Source organism: Triturus cristatus, chromosome 10 (genome assembly GCF_964204655.1).
Source record: "Triturus cristatus chromosome 10, aTriCri1.1, whole genome shotgun sequence".
Lineage (NCBI taxonomy): Eukaryota > Metazoa > Chordata > Amphibia > Caudata > Salamandridae > Triturus > Triturus cristatus.
This window is the reverse complement of record NC_140593.1, coordinates 374,870,771-374,883,377: the sequence shown is the minus strand read 5'-3', so window position 1 is coordinate 374,883,377 and position 12,607 is coordinate 374,870,771. Positions and strand designations below refer to the sequence as shown.

Here is a 12,607-nt window from a genome sequence, read left to right as displayed (position 1 = left end):
ATTTTTGTAAATCGGGCAGGATAACATCCTTCCATGGAAAAATGTTGGGCACATCTGGCATACTGCTTTGAAAGTATGTATTGCATCTTGGAGTAGGAAGAAGATTACTTGAAAATTGTTTCAAGTTTTGGCTCTGAAATAGCCCCATTCATAGGGAGTCCAGCTAAATGTTTTTTTTTACTAATAGAGTGGTCTATACTATATAAACTGTGCATGATATAGTTTAGCACCATCATATTTAACAGGGAATAGTGCCATGGGCAGTGGCTTCCCATACCCATTATCACAAACTGCATTCTTCTGAGGCATGAAAGACCACATGACTCAGTATGCCCCTGCCTTCATCTATAGTGTTATATCATGGAGCACTTTGCATTATAGTACTCCCATGATGGGCCTCGGAAAGTAGTAGTCTTGGCATTACCATCTTGTTACCTTCACTAGAGGATGGTGAGTTTCACACTCTCAGAACTAGGTCTGAGGAAGCCACAGTTGCTGGTTGCACAGGTACACTATTTGTATTCAGTAGTGCAGATACAAGGGTGAAGAAACTATGGGTGCAGTCTATGAATGCACCATCTTTCTGTAGGATAGTATAAAGGTGTTTTGGGTCCTCTTAAACCCTTCTAAGTGCTCCCTTAGCATGATAGCAAGATTTAAGCAAACTCAACGTGTTCAAACCTTTATTTCTGTAGTCTGTGTGGCACTGTCCGTGCTCTATAAAGGAAAATGTATAACCAGATAACTCCTATCCATCTTGGGAAATGCGCTCCGATTAAGTTCTCTCAAATGAAAAAATATGCTTCCCATCTGCCCTCATCAAAACCCTCCACTTACACTTCCCCAATACCAAAATATTACCTCTAGTCCTACTTCCGCTTGCACCACCATCTAAGCATCCGCTCCCCCTCCTTGCCCAAAGTTGTGCTTCATTCTCCTACATTAAGAGAGCTGATGCTACTTTAAAACTGGTTCTATGCGAGCCACTCACCAGTGCAACCTACTTTGTCCTGTAATCAGGGGTCTGTGGAGATCCAAGGCTTACAAGGAGATTATAGTTAGTGGTACAGTGTAGCGGATTACATTTCTCCACCTTCAAAGGAAGGTAGCAGATTGGCATCCTAAGAGTGCAAACTTCAGGGTTCGGTTCTTTGCTACACTAAGGTTGGGCAGAGAATAGATGTGTTTCAAAAACTAATGTTGTGTGTGTTGGATTGGTAGGGTCCCCCTTCTAGGGGAGCACATGCTGCTGTTTCCGATTGTGGGTTGCCTTGTGGATTTGTTTCCTGTTGTTATTTATATCAAAAAGAAACCGTTATGTGGGGTCCGGATGGTGTGGCTATCAACGCTGCTAACTCCTGTGCATTTCCCCTTGCCGCAGCATGCGCGCTATTGTTTGTACCATATGCTCCTTCTGTTTGCTAGCGGCCGGCCTGAAGGTTGTAGGCCCATCTTTGTATATTTTTTTAATTTTGTAATAAACGGTTTCAAAAAAAAAAAAAAACTAATGTTGTGGACAATGTCTATACATAACAAATATACAACTGTTTTTGAGTATCAAGTGACTCAGTGAAATATATGTCTTAATCAGAGGTACATAGGATAATACTGCTGTATTAAAACATTATAATGTCTGCTTACATCTGGCAGTTTGGAAATGAAGTCATAAGCATTGGCTTCTTTAGCTGCTTGTTCGATTTCAGCATCAGTTACATCTTCCCTTCCATAGCGAATGTTCTCTGCTATTGTGGTGCCGAACAGGACAGGTTCCTGGCTTACAACTCCAATGTTTTCTCTCAGCCACTTAATGTTGAGGGTTCGAATATCATGGCCATCCACTGTGACCTAAAATGTCAGATACAAAAAAAAAGTGCAAATAGCTTTAGGATAGTATAAACTAGATAGCATTATCATTACTATGTTAACCCAGTGTTCTTTTGGAGGTGTCTGCTACCTTAATCCCATATATTGGCACAAAAAAAAATGCAAAACCCAGAGTTCTTCTGATATTTAACTAAAAAAGAATAACAGTTACAAAAATGAATGATATGGCATGGTCACTTTGCTTTCCACAGCAGAAAACTAATTATGATGTTACTTATAGTCCATGAGAATCGTGGTAGTTGCTTCAACATTTATGTCTGATTTCCATCTGCTCACTGCAAATGCTCCCTCTAGCTACACCTGCTTCTTATTTAGGATATTCATGGGTCATAATCTTGTACATTTCCCATCCATCAGTTCTTTTAGATGGTCTTCGTGTATAGTGGGTAGTTTGAGATCAGAATTTCTTCTGGTATTTTGACTCCTTTTGTCTGTATTGCAAACAAACGTAAGCCTTAAGTCACATTTATGAAGTTTAGTGGATGAACCTATACCTTGAGGAAGCTGCATCACTGACCGCAATGTAATCAGACATCCACCAGTGCATGGGTATGAATTCTGGTCTGAAGTACAAGATGAAAGTTCATACTTTGTGGTAGTAAAATCTTAAGAACTTCTGAGACTTCCAACAATAGTAAGGGGTGATCACAGTTTCAAAGTGTTGTCAACTAACATCTCATAATTGTCATGAACCTGATTACTACCCATAATTTCCAGAGGTATGTGCATGTGGCTTTTCACGTTACATATAATGTTATACTGAGGGGGAATAAATAGCTTGAGAACTTTCAAAAAGTTTCAAAGTGTTGAGAAAAACAATTTTAAAGTTTGCTTATGGGAAAATGACACATCCATTTTCAGAACCAATTTGCAAGGAAAAACTACAAAAAGCAAAGCACTCCCTGCAAAAGTGATAAAGCAATATTCAGGATCTACAAGACACATTGGGGCCGATTACGATGGCTGATGGACTGGAGTCCGTCCGCCATCGTAGTGGCGACCGGGACCATCCGCAATACATGCGGTGGTTCCACACAAAAAATTAGGATGTGACCGCCACCCTAGTAGTCACACCTTACACTTTTAACATTGCAGCGGGTGCTGCAGACAACAGCACCCACCGCAATGTTAAAAATGCATGTTGTGCATTTTACTGCACTACACGGCAGGCACCACATGGTGCCTGCCACTTTGTGCACTGGGGAGGTACCCATGGTACCCCCCTACATTTCACTGCACCAACACCACCCCACAAACACATTGGGGACCGCAACGGACCCCAAAAACCAATCTCCACCAGACTTTCAATGGCCTGCTAGGCACCGCCACCATTTTATGAATGCAGACCGCTCCACCAGGTAATCGGAACGATTGCCTGTGGCAGTTCCTTGGCGGACCGTCTTTGCGTCTACAGGCGGTTGCAGACTGGATCCCACCACCATCGTAATCTGGGGCGGGGGAAATCACGGTCCAATGGTGGAATGACCGCCACCACTAGGCTGGCTTGCGCGACGGTCCTTCCGCCACCGTAATTAGGCCTTTTGTTTGCACAATATAGGAACTTTGCACCCTCCTAAAAATTGTGCCATTTTGATGCTAAATGTGATGGTACTATTTTATAAATACCATGTGAATTGGAGCCTAAACCTTGAAAACAAAAGAGTATTGCTCTTACAAACAACCTGGTAGTAAAGAACTATGTAAATTAAACTAGAGTTTAGACTCAGTACTAAAGCACCAATTGAGTTCATCTCAAACAGTCCACCTTTTTAAATTATGTATGTAATAGGTATGAGGTGCCATGCTTTCATTGTGCCACATTTTGAAAGATTAATTGCACAAAATATGGCTTCAAAAGGAACAATTTATGATCATCAATTGCAAATGCCACAGAAAGAATAAATCAAAGAGGAGGTAATGCAAAATATAATAGTTTACTAGTGTACCAATTATTCACATATATATTCATATGATTTATAAGGCATTATAGAATTATGTGGAAGTACAGCAACATTAATATGTCAATTCTTGCATTTGACATCATTCAACGAGAGGCCTGCCCATTTCAAAATAATTCTAAAAAGTGTATTGTAGCTAGGCACAGAACAATGCTTATTTTGAGCTGGTGGTTTCCGGTGCTTGACACTGGCACTTAATTGTCAACACCGATACTTATGATGATCTGCCACATGGTGACGCTGTTCGTATAACTTAAAAAATGGCCCATGAACAGTTGTTTGTTAATTCAATATACCTTAGAAAGAACTGATACTTGGCTCCCAAGCCATCCTTCCAGCTGTGGGGGTCTGGAATAGACTGAATTGCCACACTTGGAGAAGTGGTGTTGGAACGGTCACTGGCAGTGCTGACAGCGCTGGCAGGGACAATGGGTGCTGCAAGTTGCAGTGGGCTCCTGACAAGGGCCCGGCAGATTTTCTTTTCACAAATTGAGTACTGGCATAGAAATGTGCAAGGCGGAAGACTTAGATCGTAGGTGTAAACGTCCGTCATGAATGCCACAGACAGGCATCTTAGAGAGAGTCTGGTCTTGTCAGCTTGCCAGAGACACAAACGCTACTGAGCACAGGGATAAACACTGACCTTCTTCAAACAGAACAACACTTCTGGTGTTCCACTAAATAATGTCAGTAAGAGGCCAACTTAGAAATTCGTATGGGGCCCTTTGGTTCTAAAACAGCTTTGCTGGAGACAAGAAGGGAGGAGCTGGAGAACAGAGACTAGTTCCATCAAAATATTTATTTATGAGCAGTTTTTATTGCCATTGTTTTGTTTATTTTTACAGTTACAACTATTCACATTATATATACTAGGATAGGACATTAATTTAAACAAATAAATCCTACAACATATTCCAAGCGGGGAATCTTGAGTAGGTCTATTCATGGTGAAAAGAAATTCAGAACTCACCAATAATCCTGTCCACAGGACTTATATTTACCCAGAATGCATCACTCTCATCATTTTTTGGCAGTACATGGGCTACAGCTCACCTTGTTTTCTCTCTAATTGGTGAGGTGCAATTGAGCCTACACTTTTACCAGGGTCTAGAAACTCTGATCACAGACTCTATTTTGTATGAAGACTACAAAAAATTAACACCACAATCTAATAAGGATACAAGTCTAGGTACACAATATGTGCAGTAAACAAAACATTAACATACTGAACATATATTAAACAAAGTTTATGCCAGGTTAACAATAAAAACACTAGACAAAATAAGAAAAGAACACTAAACAGTATAAAAAAGCTGACGTCTCTGCCCACTCTCAATTACTTTATGGGACAATCATTCAAACAGAGATGGTATCCTAGTGATTTCTATTCCAGATAGCAACCATGAAATGGCAAAAGTCATCAAGCTTTTAAAAGTCGTTAATTGAGGCAGCAGCCATATATATTACACATGTAAAAAAACAATAAGGGTGAACTATCCAAAAAATAAAAACCTTCTGCTTGCAGGATAAATCACTCTTAAGAACAGAACATAATATCATATAATACTTTCATGAATAAAATGGACGGATTGATTTGGAACCAAAAGCTGCTAATTCAGAAAAGCAAGGGAACGACCATATACATTCCACCTGCCAAATACAGTTACGGGTGAAGAATCTAGAAACTCAACTATCTGCAGGCAGGACAAACCACTTTAAGGACAGAAGATAATATCATATGCCACTTTCATTAATCATATGGACCAAGTGATTGTAAAACTATTTACACACACTTCTGTATGTTATGTGCATACTTAGGTCTATGATGTATTCTAATGAAATGAAAATTCTATATTATTTTGCTAGGAAAACATACTTCTTAGGCATATGGTCATGAGCACATGGTGTTCCATTACTGTCACATTAGATCTCTTAAGGATCTTGATGAAAATAAGTTCTTACCACCCCTTGAAAAGGGTCATAGAATCTCTGCAGAAGTTGAATTGTAGTACTTTTCCCACATCCACTCGCCCCAACAAGAGCAATAGTCTTTCCAGTCTCAACTGTCAGGTTCAAGCCTTTCAAAATCTAAAAAGAATAACTTGATGTTAGCTGCACTGTATATACTCATGGTAGTAAAATACCCCCTGTGTAAGTTACTTTAGTTACACAAAATGAACAGAGAGCTCTGCTAATGAAGTCACTTGTTAATTTGTGCAGTTGGTTAAGATGAGATCAATACAAAAGTCAGTAGCACAATAGCGGTCTCAACTTGTTATGTTATATGAAAGATCGAATGATCTACTACTACAAAATTGTTTCCATAATAGGTTTTAAAATATGACATTGTTCCTATGGGATTACTCTATTCGGACAATATTTTCATTAATCAATCACAATTACCTCAGCTGAGGATACATAAAATAACAACCTATCTAGACCCATCAGTACAGAAAATATAAATGCTGTTAATCACAGGCTGGCAAAAATAATTTAAAGCAATTGATTGCCTTTATGAAGTAATAAAGCCTCAGTGACCTTAATGAATTTTTACACTTTGCGATTGTTCACCCCTTAAGTAGACCGTATTTGGATGGCAGCATCTACACATTAAATTGAGTGAAGGGGCAGCACAGCTATTGCATGCACTCTGTATTAAAGATTTGACAGGGGCATAATGTGTAAATAAGTGGTTCCGATTTATAATGCAAATTTCACATTTGCTTGTGTTTGGACATGGGGCCTAGCCTGGCAAAAAGTATGTAATTGTTGAGACACACCTCAGATGCATTAGATCTTGTCTTAAAATATACTGATTGGGAGTCTGCCAGATGTTTATGTGGGAATACTTTTTTTGTATGAGTAGATGACCATTCAATCAGAACTTTTCTAAACTGTATTTTTTCTTCATACAAGGGTTTACAATTAACCTAAAAACAATAAACGATAATTATGTGTTCTAAAGCTCATGGATTTTCAAAAAGACGAGAGTAGAATTTATATTTTGTCTCCAGGGACTTCCCTTTGCTGATCTCTTTCCATACATAATATTTGAAAGTCCAGTTTTGAGTTTTAAACATTTTTTATGCAGATATCATAGAGTATTAGGCCATACTCCATTCTGATCTGTTCCTGACACGTTGAATGCGTAAGCCTAAACTGAGGCCCATAGGTATTGCACTGTGTGAGATAAAGACACCTTGCAAGTTTTCCTGGAAAGGCCTCTGTATCATATGCTGATGAAGGGATTATTTTAGCTTTTGTAACCACAAGTACTAGCACAAGTGAGTGATTTTTTAATCAACCTTCCTAGAGAGTTCAGGCAAAATATAAGGAATTTGCTTTTGGATTTAATGATGTGAGGTGTTGATGAAAGCTGCATCTTCTATCAACGCAAATGCCTAGATATTTATAGCATTCATCTTTCCTACTCTTTAAAATATTTGCCTAACTACCATAAGCCATATTTGCGAAACTTGCCAAAGATTACAAATTTAGTTTTATCAAGATTAGTACTCATGTGATCAGTTTTACAAAATACATTTAAGACTTCTAATAACCTCTGTAGGCCATCTGTAGTAATATGTATAACAATAATGTCATCAGCATACTTCTAGGATGTTTTGTGTTGCTTGGCAATTTTGGGAGGATGAGGATTTAGAGTATCAAGATGGCCCTTTGAATCAGCCATCTATAGACTGAAAATAAGAGGGGCAAGTGCACACCCATGCTTCAGACCTCTACTTGTATAGATCTTTAAGGTTACTTTTTTATTTGATCCCAGAATGGTGTTGACCAATGAGTTTCTGCATCCAAATGGCATGAAGAAACAGTGAGGGTATGGCCCATTTGTAAATTTTGTGTTAAATGGTTTCTTTGTATTCAATTGAATGCCGCTATAAAATCAATAAAACATGCTGATTTTTACTTTATATAGATTTTTGACCATGATTGAAAGAGACAAAATTTTATCAGTCATAAAGGCAGCTAGATGAAAATCAGGCTGGTCAAACGGAACCAATTTACATATGATGGCAGTCTTTCAACAAAATTGGCCTCAACCTCTAATAGAGTTATAAGTCTACATTGACCGATTTATGTGTCGTGGCTGTGAGATTGAACTGTGCCAGGAGCCCGCTATGATCTTTGTTTGTAGGTAGTGTGAGAAGAGAGAAGAAAATAAATATTCCTAATATATTTAAAAAGAGTGGCAGGCAAACGCTTTGGACTTAGTGTACCATTGGAGCTTTTTTTTTTAAGCCCTTCGAGGCTACCAATGGTCATATTTCCAGGATGCTTGTTATTTGCTGTGATGAATCCAAAAGTGACAAGAGACTTTCCATACACAGAGCACTAATGTAGGTGAGCCGTGTATTATGAGATAAATTACTACCTTATCCAATAAAAGCCCATTTTCATTCCAGAATCTAACAGCCCAAAACTTCCTTTGGTCATTATTTGACTTTGCCTTAAACAGTTCTGCCCACTAAATAGCAGCAGTTTGACTGAATACAATTTAATACGATTTATTACTCAGTCAATAAGCACTCCTGGCGCGCCCCTAAATTCAAAAAGTGGCTAGACGATCTGATATACAGCCAAGATCAAGGTGCTATATATGCTGAAACATTACCTCACAAATACCGACCCAAAGACATATGGAGACCCCTTAAGCATCATCTCCAACTTCACACTGGCGAGGATAACACAAATGCGTTGATGGGGGAGGAGGTGAGAGGAGGATGCAAATTTAACATACGATATGAATAAGGTAATATGTGTTGATTAGATTTATGAGATGTGATCTGTGGTAAGGTGGATATATAGTCGGCAAACATGGGGCTACCTGTAATGCTGGGTAATTTGGCCGCCTTCAGATGAAGCCAGATATTGCTGACACGTTGAGATGATCCCCTTTGACGGGATATGAGGATGAGTTGTGTAATGGCCCACGCAGGTGACCGCGTGCGGCATAGGCCTCGATGGGCGATGAGCATACCTGATGGACCTAAACCCTAACACTGCTTCATCATTATCTGTGGACTGTGCATGATGTACAAATCTGCTCGAAGTGTGCATTTTTTTTTCTATGTCTGGGATTTGTGGATTGCTGATGTGCTGCTTGCATTATATGCTGTTCTTATTTGTCTTGGTAACAACATCACAAAATTAATAAAAACAAGTTTTAAAAAATAAATAAATAAATAAACACTCCTGGTGCTGCCAAAGAGTACATTCCATACTATTTTCTAACTCAATAGTATAGATGTGTGAGCTATGTTGTGTACATGGGAATGGGATATTAACTGACTATTTCTACTTCATATGTTAGTAGTATTAATATAAACATAGATGCTTGAATTTAGAGCACTAACTTACTTGAACGTCAGGCCTAGTAGGGTATGAAAAATGGATGTCTTTGAACTCCATCCGTCCAACCAATCTATCTGGTTTGAATCCATCTTTAGAGCCACTGTCAATTAAACGTTCCTGAAAAACAGATATTTATTCTATTGGTTAGTAACATAGTTGAGAGCACTACAATTCAACTACTGGTGAAGGAGTCTCCTCCAAGTTCATTATTGCATCATTGGAAAAGACTATGCTCTCTCCACCTCTGGCTTACTTCCACAAATAATGTATGCATGTTGCACTGGTGAGACGTTTGACCTGAAACAATGTACATTTAGGTGACACATCAAGGATAGTATATACACCTTTAAATGTATGGTGGAGACATGAAATACAACATCTAAGGGAGTCAGAAGTAAGGAGTTAGTAGTTATAGAACAAACGGCATCATATTGTGGGAGCAGGAGATTGAGAGCAGACGGTCAACAGTGTTGCCATTGCCTAAGCTGTTGACCTATGAGTTTACATATTTAAACAGGATGTTTTGGCTATCCAGTGATGCATGCAATCATGTGATTCATCATATAACCTACCATTAAGAATTTATCAACAAATGAGTACAAAATATGGTTTGAATCCTTGGAATCCTCAACTCAATTAAAATAATTTGGAGCCGTTAGATGGAGCAAGAGTTGAGGCCTATACTACATATTTAAAGGTTTCGGGTCACCCATTCAAGAGTAACATAATGTAGGTTATCTTTGATCATCCTTCATGCAACATAACGAGTATAATATGCAAAAAAAATCCCAGTATGTGAAATGTAATGTTATTCTGTTTTGAAAGTGCACATGTATGCTAAGGTATTCAAAATGCAACTTTAATGCAACTAACTGGCCCTCCTGAAACCAAACGTATTCCTGGAGGTATCATCATGTGTAAATTCTATTTTAATATAAAGAATATCATTCTCTAAACCCTTTTAGTTCTGTCTTTTGACTCAAAACATTTGTACAACTAGCTAGGTTTGCTGCGAATACACTAATGCTATACAAATAAATATCATTTGGCACAGGAATTCTATTTAAATATGGCATACCAAAAACTGCTGTACAAATATCCTGCTCACTATGCAGACATTGTCAAATCATGTACTGGTATTGAAATTTGATAATGCCCAATGTATTCAATGTTTAATGGCTCCATCACAAGTTGAGGTAAATGGGAAATGTAAATACAAACTTAATTTAATTACTCTTCAAAATGGCGAGCTTCAATTCATTGTACATCCACTGAAATAATTATTGCATACTCTACCAGACTGAAAAGCACTTTAAATTTCAGCATGAAAACAAATATAAGTGCATGCTTCCTGAGAAATAGTGATGAATTACTGTTATTGTTTAGGAAGAATATCTATAGAATTCACCCATGATTTAATTAGTTGATTAAGTTAGTACTGTAGAAGCCCAACTATTCATTGCAATAGCCAATATTTCATACCGATGTTTCAGACTTTTAGTTGTTTTCAAAGGTTTGTTGTCCCCACTGAAATAGTTGAGTCCATTAACAGTTATACCCAGAAAATTAATGTTTGCTTGTACAGTGCATAAACTGACAGAACTGACTAGTATTCTACATCAGAAGTTGTTAAATATGAACTTTTTAGCTTCAATGTCTTTGGATTTATTAGAGTAAAACTATAATAGTGGCAGGGAATTTACTCTATTGGCTGAGCTATAAAGGGTGTTTTATTGTGTGCATTGGTCAAATGTTGTGAGACATGCAATGTAGCAACAACATTATGAATGTTCATGCAACATTAAAAGTCAGGAACTAGCTTGTAAACTATGTAATCTTTTAATAGTAAGTGCTGTTTTTACTTAATTTATAACAAATATTAATAATATGTTAGGCAGTACCACAGTGAAATGTAAAAGGCACGTCGGAAACAAAATTATCCATTTATTTATTAAGAAAGTGCTTTGGTGCCATGCTAATGTTAGAGACTGCTATACAAAGGATAACATATAACTAACTCAAATAAAACAACATAGGTCTGCACATCATACAAAAATACTATGCACATCAAAAAGTAGCGTTCTCACAGTACCTTTTTTATAATCTTGTACACCTCACATGCAGCACCACGAGCATTGGCAATACTTTCCAAATTGGGGGAAGCTTGTCCTAATGAGAAGGCACCAATGATAACCGCAAAGAAAACCTAAGTATGAAAAAAACACACCAGTTAAAACACTCAGTTAAAATGGTTTAAATGATCAGATTCAGGTATGAAAGACGTAGTGTTACTTATATGCTCCAAAGTCCTTGCACAAATGTGTAGAATTACAAATAGTCTAACAATGACCATTGCCAGCCCGGCAACTGACCATTGATGTGAAAGTATGCCACAGGCATTTTTTCACCAGAAACTTGCAAGAAAGAAAGGGATCATAGTATGGGTATCCAAGCGAAATGGATAACCATAAACTATGTAAGGAAGCTTCATTCAATGTAATTGCATGTATATGTATTGTAGTGAGCCTGAATATCTTGTAGTGATATGGCCTGATTGGACTACTTTGGACACCCCTTGTCTATGGAGATCTAGGGGCATATGTATGAAAAAGCTCATTTGCGATTCCTTAACAGCGATTTTTAGCGAATTGCTATTAAGGAATTGCAAAATGCTATGCATGTAGAAATCGCAAGAATAATTGCGATTCCTTAATATTCCTTAATTGCGAATCGCAAATCTCGATTCGCAATTAAGGAATACCTTCCCAATCATTCCTATGGGCGTAGAGGCCCATAGGAATGAATGGGAAGAAAGTCTCAATTTGCGATTCCCAATTACAGAATCGCAAATTGAGAATGCAATTTCAAGGTTGCAAGGGTGTCATAAGGACACCCTGATGCACCCCTGAAATGAGCATTTGTGCACATGTGGCGCACATACATGCCCTAAGGGCATGTATGTGTGTCACATGGCACTTTGAAAAAAGCAAAAAAGTGCTTTTTTCAAAGAATTCGCAAATTACCACCAACTGTCAGTTGGTGGTAATTTGTGATTTCTTATGCAAAATTCGCACAACTTAGGTGCTTGCTACATCGCATTTAAGGAATCGCAATTTGTGATTCTTTAAATGTAATCGCAAAATAGAGAATCGCAAATTTTGCGATTCTCTAATTTGCGATTTCCCTTTTGGGATGATACATCCCAAAAGGCCTTTTCCCGTTCGCAAACGGGCCGATTCTGAGAATCGTCCCCTTTGCGAACGGGAAAAGGGCTTGATACATATGCCCCCTAGCCAAAGGGGGCAGTTGGGGTTGGATCTTTGCAAATTTTAACCACATAGCCTCAGATTAGTCAATTTGCTATTAATAAGAAGTTCTGAGTGTCTTCAAGT

The 12,607-nt window shown here is 38.1% G+C and overlaps 1 protein-coding gene across 2 annotated transcripts in view; it reads right to left on the bottom strand.

Annotated features, from left to right (window-relative positions):
• Positions 1–12,607, bottom strand: part of LOC146789453 (ATP-dependent translocase ABCB1-like) — a 197,983-nt gene that overhangs the window by 59,440 nt on the left and 125,936 nt on the right. For both annotated transcript variants that reach the window (XM_085631599.1, XM_085631600.1), the window contains exons 11-14: positions 11,308–11,421; positions 9,222–9,332; positions 5,805–5,930; positions 1,642–1,845 (exon numbers count right to left, since the gene is read on the bottom strand). In XM_085631599.1, the coding sequence (XP_085487725.1) occupies positions 1,642–1,845; positions 5,805–5,930; positions 9,222–9,332; positions 11,308–11,421 (555 nt within the window). The remainder of the gene's footprint in view (positions 1–1,641; positions 1,846–5,804; positions 5,931–9,221; positions 9,333–11,307; positions 11,422–12,607) is intronic.